Genomic DNA, 9,600 nt, shown 5'->3' with positions numbered 1-9,600 from the left:
TTTTGCTAAATAGGGGGGGGGGGGGAAAAAAAACCAGCATATGCTCCCAAAAGAGTGCCTTAAAAATACTAAAATCACTCCTAGCAAAAAGCATTTCAATTAACCGTGGCCATTTACAATTTACTCTCTTTAATTTCTACTCTTGCTTTGGTTCTCTGCCTTTCCACTTCACATTTCATCACCATCAAAAAATATGGGAAATTATCAGTTTTTAAAATCAGCCAAGAGAAAAGTATGATTTTGATGAAGAGCATGATTATGATGGAACAAAAGATTTTACAAGGTAAATAAAATTTCAGATTGTGAAAAAGGTTGAATATTTAGGAGTGTATCTCTCAGGAAAAAAACTTAATATATTTAAAGATAGTTATATAAGGGTCAACAATGAGATTAAGAAATACTTTCAGAAATGGAAAAAGTTACATTTGTCATTACTGGGTAAAATATCAATAATTAAGATGAATGTATTACCTAAAATATTTTGTTTCAAACTATTCCTATTTTACAAAATTATGCTCCATTTTGGCAGAAGGAAATGTCTTCTTTTATCTGGGAAGACAAATAACCAAGGGTAAGATTTAAGATATTAGTCAGCCCTCCATATTGGTGTGAGTTTCGTTTTGGACATACACACCCATGGATACCAAAAAGTGCAGGACCTTACGTCCCATGATTTTCTATGGATGTGCGACGTGTGGATGACTGCTTTGGGGCAACAGCATGCTGCACTCCCATTGAGGATAATGCGGGGACCATCCTTGGATGGCCTCATTCCCACTTACAGTTGATTTGGTATCTGATCCGAATCAATGGGGGCGTTTCCACTTGCAATTTAAAATGATTTTAAATACAGCGATTTGTTTTAAAATGACTCAAAATACAGCGAGTGTTATCCCGCTTTTCAAATTGCTTTATTTGTATCGTTTCCATTTACATAACGTTTTATTTTGTTTCGCTGTAATTGACACAGTATCGTTCCCATTCATGGATGAATCGATGTTTATTTAAACTGGTTTTGTTACTTTTTCATTCACATTCACTTGTTTCGGCTATGAATGTCATGTCAATCAAAGCGACGTCATCATGACGTCACAATACTTCGGAGTAACTTGCATCGATGTAGCCTGTACCTGCGTTCCCACTACGAGGACGTTTTTAATTCGTATTAAATTTCGCAGTTTTTTTAAAAAAAAAAGCCAATGAGGAGGCGCTTAAGCTCTTAAGAGTCTAAGCGCGTAAGCTCTTAAGAGTCCTGTAATTTCCGGTCTCTCTTACTTTTGTTATTAGCGCTGATTGTATCTCTGCGGACAAAGGGGCAAGGGAGGGAAAGATGATGGCGGCGACAACGGATGGGGACAAAGAAAGGGCGACTCCACTGAGCCAGCCCATCATGCTCCGCTCCTCCCATCCTGTGGAACCTGAATCAGACGCCGAAACGTTCCCATTTAAATACAGCGATTCTTATATCGGCACAAGGGATAACCCGGGGTAAAACCTACTATTTTTTTGTGCCGGTTTATAGGCTTCTGATCTGGTTTAAATGTTTGGATTCGAATCAAATTTGAATCGCTGTGGGAATGATAGATGGTAAATCTACAACTGTTCTACAGTTAATTCGGGATTGAGTGAGAACGATACACCCTGGATTCGTTTTGTAAACCGGTGTATAAGCGAGTGGGAACACCCCCCATGAATCAGGTTGGTGGCAGAGCATGGTTCACATTACATTTGCACTGAAGCAGCTCCAGGAGAAGGCTGCTCTACTTCCTCAGATACATCTGGGATATTATGATCCTAATTTGTATGACAGCTCTGAGTACAGTACAGTGAGTCCTCAATATCCATGGGGATTCTTTCAGACCCCCCTTGCGGATACCAAAATCTGAGTATGCTGCAGAAGCACAGGGACTAGGAAAGAGGGCAGCTCCTGCAGGATCCAGCCACCTGCATGGGGTGAAGGAGCTTTTGGGAAGAACAGACATGGTGGGGGGAGGTGCTTGGATCCTGCAGGAGCTTCCCACCTTTCTAGTCCTTGTGCTTCTGCTGGCCCCATGAAGCCCCCCTGCACCTGCTTTCCCTCAGCTCCTGGGGGTCACTCCCAGCCACCCACCTCCTCTGCCTTCCTCCTGCTCCTTCCCCCCCATCACGCTGCTGCCACTCGCCCTCCTTTTCCTTCCTCCTCCTCCTCCTTTCTGGTCTTCCTTGTTCTCTTTCTTCCCTCTCCTCCTTTCCTTCCCCACAACCTCCACTTTCTCCTTCTTCTCTTACCCCCTCTATTGCCCTACCCCTGCTCATCTTGCTTTTCTTCCTCCTCCTCTCCGCTCTTCCTCGTTCTTCTTCTCCCTCCTCCTCTTCCTCCTTCTCTGCCAATGCTACCCCCCCCACGGGCTTGCCATCTGTGTATCCTCAAATCTGCGGATGGCAAGTCTGCATATATGGAGGGCGGACTGTACTGCTAATCGGCTATTTAAAAGTGAAGGGAAAGAGGAGGGGTTCCTGCCCTGGCTAGGGATGGAAGAAGGCAAGGGACAGAGGACTGGCCAGGAACGGAGAGGCAAGGGATGGAGAGGACAGTGATGGGAGAAGGCAGGGGCCATTGCAGCTGCCCCCCCCCCACCAGTCACAGGGAGTGGATTTGAATCTGCATGGTTCACTTTGGGTTAGATCGATTTATTTCAAAATACATCGATTCAACCAAAAAGAACCAGAAAAAATCTAGCATCTTTTTGACACAGGTTAAATGGGTCTAGAACCCCCATTTTGGAATCACTTCATTGATTTGAATTAAGTGGGAACCAGGGTTCGAATCAATTCACGATCCGCTTTAAAAGTTTGTGGCCCAAGAATACAGAAAGCACTCCTGACAGATGCCCACCCAGCCTCTGTTTAAAAACCTTCAAAGGGACTCTTATCACACTCCAAGTCTGCATGTTCCACTGTAGATTAGCAATCACACAGGAAGTTCTTCTCAATGTTTAGGTGGAATCTCTTTTCCTATAGTTTGAATCCATTGCTCTATATTCTAGTCACTGAGCAGAAGAAAACAAGCTTGATCTCCCTCCAAATATTTAAACATGGCTATCATGTCACATCTTAATGGTCTCTTCTCCAGACTAAACATACCCAGTTCCCTAAGCTGCTTCTCATAGGGCATGGTTTCCCGACATTTGTCATTTTGGTCACCCTCCTCTGGACACATTCTAGTTTGTCAATATCATTCTTGAACTGTGGTGCCTAGAACTGGACACTGTATTCCAGGCGAGGTTTGACCAATGCAGAATAGAGTGAAAATATTATTTCCCTCAGTCTAGACACTACATTCTTATTGATGAAGCCTAGGATCTTATTGACTTTTATAGTTGCTTCATCACATGACTCATGTTCAGTTTGTAGTCTACTAAGACTCCCAGATTCCTTTTGCATGTATTGCTGTCAAGCCAAGTGCCACCCATCCTTTATCTGAGCCTTTCATTTGTTTTTCTGCCTAAGTGTAGTTCCTTACATTTCTTTCTATTGAAATTAATTTTCTTAGTTTTGGCCCAACTCTCTAAATTGTTATGTAATTAATTAATTAAATAAATGTAAATTATAATATAAAATAAAATATGTATAAATATGAGGATAATTAATTTCTCTTTAAATAATTAATTATAAATAAATAAATATGTATCACAGTGAATACAGAGGAAAATCAACCCCTATTGACACACAGCAATCTTTGGAATGATCTTCTGACTTGACCTGTTTTTCCTCCTGTTTATTGAAAATATACTGAAGTCTTGTTCTGTGATTTTGTTTCTTGTTTGATGGATGGACTTTTCTTTTCAGCAAAGTATTGCTATTCTTATCTTAACAGATAATGAATCTTGGGCTGTAATATAATACGTAATAACATTTAAAGTTTTTAAAGCAGTGGGAAACCAACCAGAGTAGCAAAAACATTTTTAACAGCAGCTCAGAACAGTTTATAGGGCTATACCATGATCCCAAGAAAACCTTCAGTGTCCGACTTGTTTACTATTCTGAGCTTGTATTCCTCTTGAAAAACTATATTTCTAAGCACTTTAAATTGATATCTAAAACACTCAGCTCTCCAGATGTTGTTGGGCTGCAGTTCCCATCATTATAGCCAATATGATCAGTGATGGCAAAAGGTGGAAATTAGAGTCCAGTAATATCTGGAAGGCCAGATGTATTCAAAGATCTGGGCCTGACATATGACATCCTGTTGGCTCAGGTATAGATACCAGTAAGAGTATTCTTTGCATGGGGGGAGAGTTTCCCCTATTTCTATACAGATATAAGCAAGGAAAAGGGAAACAAGTGCATTTTTTGGGGGTAATTTCATTCTTGTGCTGTTGAAAGTATGTGCAAAAGTGCTTTGCCTTCTTTCATTCCCAGTGTTAACTGAATAATGTTGTTCTAAAGCCTGCAGAAATACAGCTCTAAAACACAGCAAAGGCAGGATACAACAGATGATTTCATGAGTGATGAAGATGATAGCATAGCCCATAGACTGTCAACCTTGCCCAAAGGTATCTATCGTATATACTCATGTACAAGCTGACCTCATGTAAAAATCATGGATTTTGATCTGACTTATGGATATGTCAAGGGTAAAACGTAGGTGGCTATAACAAAGGATGGAAAGGAGAAAACACCGCTTTCATCCCTCCTTCTCCTTCTCTGGACCTCCCCCAACCACCTAATACCACTTCCCAGGTGCTGAACAGATTGAGATGGGAAAGGAAGTGGAGCTAAATAGGGTGTTTCTTTGATGGGAAGAGGAGGCTTTCAAGTTGGATTGGGAAGGAACAGAAGTGGAACTAAATGAGGTGTTTCTTTCATAGAAAGAGAAGGCATTTAAATCGGATTGGCAAGGGAAAGGAAGTGGAGCTAAAAGGGGTCTTTCTTTGATGGGAAGAGAAGGCTTTCAAATCAGACTGAGAAGAGAAAGGAAGTGAATCTAAAAGGAGTGTTTATTTGATGGGAAGAGAAAGCTTTCAAATTGGATTGGGAAACACTTGCTCACACACGTGCGCAAACAGAAAAACTCCTGCCTCGAGGCACAAAGAGTGGGGAAGAGTGGGGCATTGTTTCAGGACCTTTCTAACAAGTATTAGTGTATTGACCCATACATAAATCAACCCAGGATTTTAGGGTCAATTTGGGGGTAGATTGTGACCAGATTAATGCAAGCCAATCTCCTTCCATTCAGTCCATGCTGTTGGAGAACTGTGGAATAGGGAACTATTTTCCTTTTCTTGATAGGAGTCTGTTAATTTTTATATATTAAAGAACATGCTGGTAAGGATATTTAACAAAACATTGTTGCCTCTCTTTATTAGAACATGTCTGTCCCTACCCAGATACAATTAATCCACTGTTAATCCACTGTTAATACACTGAGGTTTGTTAGGGGCTGAACCTAGACGTTGTGCATGCCTACTTTCAGGTTGCCTGTTGACTTACGGTGAGCCCATGAATTTTTCATAGGGCTTTCTTAGGCAAGGAATACTCAAAGATGGTTTGTTTGTTTGTTTGTTTGTTTATTTATTTCCAGGATTTATATCCCACCTTTCTCCACAATGGAATTCAAGGCGGGTTTGACAGTTCCTTCTTCTTAAATATAGCCTACAGCAGTACTTCTTAATGTTTGTTTTACCAGAGATCTCCTTAAAATATATTTTGGTCCCAAGAACCACCTGAAATGTAGATTGAAAACTCTAAAGTACATTAAATACTGTCCTTGACTTGACTTGGAAAGGCTAGTATTGTCGTTTGCTTCATGTATGCTTCAACAACAGGGAAGGCAAGTGAACACCCCAAAGAGCATGATGATAGTGCAGGCAGTGCCCAGCAGAGGAGGGAAGGAGCGAGCTCAGTTCCTTTCCTCTACTGGGCCCAGCCATGTAAGAAAGCAGCAGGGAGCAAGTAAGCCCCAGGGCAGAGGAGAAAAGGGGGGGGGGCTTCATTCCCCACCACGTGTCGCCCAGGCCACCCAAGGTATATGTCTTGTTTATCACAACCCATAGCTTCTTCCACTCCCTGATCCCTTATTAAGATCATGATAGCAATTTTCAGAAAGGATAATGCTGAGTTCAGATCTGAAAACTTTCCCTTTTGAAAGCCTTGTCTAAAAGACCTCTCCAACGTTTTTTCTTATTTGTCGTTTGGAAGGGGCAGCACTCGTCAATGAAGAGGAGTTGATTCGACAGGCACAGATAGGGGCACCACAGTCAAATAGTGGCCTGCGCTATAATACTGAAAATCTAATACAGAAGAATCAGAAGCAGATAGAACAGCAAGAGATTCTTCAGGAATTTCTGGTAAGTTCCCATTCTCAGGTGAGAGCTTTCCAGTAACAGCAGAAAGTTACCAGAAAAAAGCCTTCTTTGTGAGATGATTGTGGTTCCATATTCTTAGAGAGTGACAATATCTCCATGATATATCCACACAGGCATGCATACACTGCCCTAACAGTGGGCTAGCCATCCGCAGATCTGAGTATTCATGGATGGCCCCACCCTTTTCACCCCAGTGGTGGCACATACATTTGGTTGCATCACATGCATGGCACACTGGCATTAAAAGTAATTGAACTTGAGGTCCCATGGTTTTTGGCATCTGCAGATCCAGAATTGAACCCCTGTAGATACAAAGGTTCAACTGTACTAGAGATGTGATGAATACTCATTATTTATATCTTTGATGGAAAAAGAATGGATCACTCAAGGATCAAGTGTTCACTGATCTGTTTAGTGCTTCCGTCTCTCCTTCTCTGACAGAAGAATGACCCAAGCAGTCTAAGCTTTATACTAAGAACAGTTACATTCTCTAAATTTTACATCTGAAACTATGATGCAACACTGGATGGGGATGATACAACAAACCACAAAAAATCCAGAATCTTTACATATCCATTTGATCTGAGTCTGCCACCCCTGCAGAGGTTTGAAGTACAAGTAAATCTAAACCTGATTAGAGATCTGTCCATGATACTGAAGTTCTTTTAAGCTCTCCTACCCCCAAATCACCGCTATCCTGTCCAATAAAAAACACACCAAGAGTTCAATTTACTGCATGTGTAAGGCCAGATATTGAGACAGGCCTTTGATTGCCACAGAAAACATGAAATCCAGAGCCAGTCCCAATAAGGGGTTTCAGCATGGCTGTCCCCAACATAGTCAATTTGGGGGGAGATCAACATCACTTCACCACCTTCTCCACCAGCTTGGACAAGGAGACCATTGGTTAGAGGTGTGGATGATACAATGATTAACAATGCTGCCTCATCGTCAGGTATACATATTCTTACTTTGAAGATTTGTAGATGGTGTGCCTCAATAGATGTATGGATTCTTGATAGTTCACTACAACTTCCCATCCAATAAACTCTTGCATCTGGAAACCTGGTGGGCACAAGTTGGTCAATTTTACACCTTCCTTTTTGGTCAATCAGGTTTCAGTCACACATTCAAGGTCAGCCTGCCAAACTAGTATCTAGTCCTGGATCATTTAGTTCTTTTCATGATTAACCTTGCATTAAAACAGCAGCACTTTTTGACTCAACATGAAGCAGCCAGGAACCTGTTTACTGAATGATAAAACAGAAGGAGAAACAGACAGATGTCTCTAGGTCCTTCTTCTACACTGGCTTGATAAATCTCCATCAATTTATATCCTCTGGTCCATTATAATTGGACTATAATGACATTACAACAGCAGCACCCTTTCTTCCCTCTGAGCATATATTTTGCCTATGCAGAGATACAGAAAGAATGCACCTGGAGAATGTTCAGTATATTTAGTCAGCCGAAACTGGCCTTATAGAATACCACCCAGTAAAGCTGAAATAGAGCAGGAGGCTACAGCCAGGGCTATCTCACTCAGCCAAGCAGCATACCCTGCCTCCACCAAAAATAAAAATAAAAATAAAAAAAAATAATAAAAAAATGAGGCCTGGGACAAAGGAGGAACCTGGTATCTGCTGCATCAACCAGTCCAGCCAGCCAGAATATTTTTAGTCACTTCAATCCATGATTTTACCAGTTTTCAGGGATTTATGGCAAGCCTAAAGGAACAGAAACATTTTATGTAAAAGACAGGCAATTTGAAGTCATAGTTCATAGAATCATAGAGTTGGAAGAGACCACAAGGGCCATCAAGTCCAACCCCCTGCCATACAGGAACTCTCAATCAAAGCATATCCGACAGATGGTCATCCAGCCTCAGCTTAAAGACTTCCAAGGAAGGAGACTCGACTACATTCCGAGGAAGTGTATTCCACTGTCGAACAGCCCTTACTGTCAAAAAGTTCCTCCTAATGTTGAGGTGGAATCTGTTTTCCTGTACCTTGAATCCATTGTTTCGTGTTCATAGAATCATGGAATCATAGAATAATAGAGTTGGAAGAGACTGCAAGAGCCATCCAGTCCAACTCCCTGCCATGCAGGAAATCCAAATCAAATCATCCCTGACAGATGGCCATCTAGCCTCTGTTTAAAGACCAAGTAGACTCCACTACACTCCATGGGAGTGGGTTCCACTGTTGGACAGCCCTTACTGTCAGGAAGTTCTGTCCTAATGTTGAGGTGGAATCTCTTTTCGTGTAGCTTGCTCCATTGCTGCTCCGGGTCCGTTCTCTGGGCCAAGTCAAAACAAGTCACTCCCCCTCATATGGCATCGTTCAAGTATTTAAACAGGGCTATCATATCACCTCTTAACCTTCTCTTCTCCAGGCTAAACATCCCCAGCTCCTAATTCGTTCTCATAGGACATGGTTTCTCAGAACTTTCACATTTACTTTTACTTGCCTTCCCTTTGGACACGTCCATTTTTTCAAAATCCTTTTTGAATTGTGGCGCCCAGACCTGGACACAATATTCCAGGTGGGCCTGACCAAAGCAGAATAGAGTGGCACATTGATCTAGATACGATACTTTAACTGATGCAGCCTAAAATTGCATTGGCCTTTTTAGCTGCCGCATCACACTTTTCACTCATGTTTCAGCTTGTGTCTACTTGGACTCTCAGATCCCTTTCACATGTAGTTTCATTCAGTCCAGTGCACCACATCCTATATCTGTGCATTTTTTTTTTTCACCCTAAGTACAGTACCTTGCATTTCCCCCTGTTGAATTTCATTTGTTAGCTGTGGTCCTAACTTTCTAGTTTATTCAGGTCATTTGAATGTTGATCTCCGCGGAGTGTTGCTATTCCTCCTAATTTGGTGTCATCTGCAAATTTGATAAGTATGCTCCCAATTCTGTCATCCAGGTCATTGATAAAGATATTGAATAGCACTGGCCCAGGACAGAGCCCTTGGGGACCCCACTGGTCACTCTCTCCAGGATGAAAAGGAGCCATTGTTGAGCCCCTTTGCATTTGGTCTGTCAACCAATTACAAATCCATGTAACAGTTTGCCTTGTTTTCCCGCATTTTTTATAAGCTTGTTTACAAGAATGTCATGGGAAACCTTGTCAAAACCTTACTGAAATCAAGATATACGATATCCACAGCATTCCTCGTCATCAGCTAGTAATTTTTATCAAAGAAAGAGATTAGATTGTCTGGCATGACTTCGTTTGTCTGAAAAC

At 41.6% G+C, this 9,600-nt stretch overlaps 1 protein-coding gene across 1 annotated transcript in view; it reads left to right on the top strand.

Annotated features, from left to right (window-relative positions):
• The first annotated feature begins 1,333 nt into the window (after window positions 1–1,333).
• PTPN20 (protein tyrosine phosphatase non-receptor type 20) overlaps window positions 1,334–9,600 on the top strand; it is a 58,413-nt gene continuing 50,146 nt past the window's right edge. Inside the window, 3 exon segments of the mRNA XM_042458436.1 lie at window positions 1,334–1,488; window positions 4,429–4,535; window positions 6,181–6,329. Coding sequence (XP_042314370.1) covers window positions 1,334–1,488; window positions 4,429–4,535; window positions 6,181–6,329 — 411 coding nt within the window.

Source organism: Sceloporus undulatus, chromosome 3 (genome assembly GCF_019175285.1).
Source record: "Sceloporus undulatus isolate JIND9_A2432 ecotype Alabama chromosome 3, SceUnd_v1.1, whole genome shotgun sequence".
NCBI lineage: Eukaryota > Metazoa > Chordata > Lepidosauria > Squamata > Phrynosomatidae > Sceloporus > Sceloporus undulatus.
The sequence above is the reverse complement of the archived record's forward strand: the minus strand, read 5'-3'. Positions and strand labels throughout refer to the sequence as shown.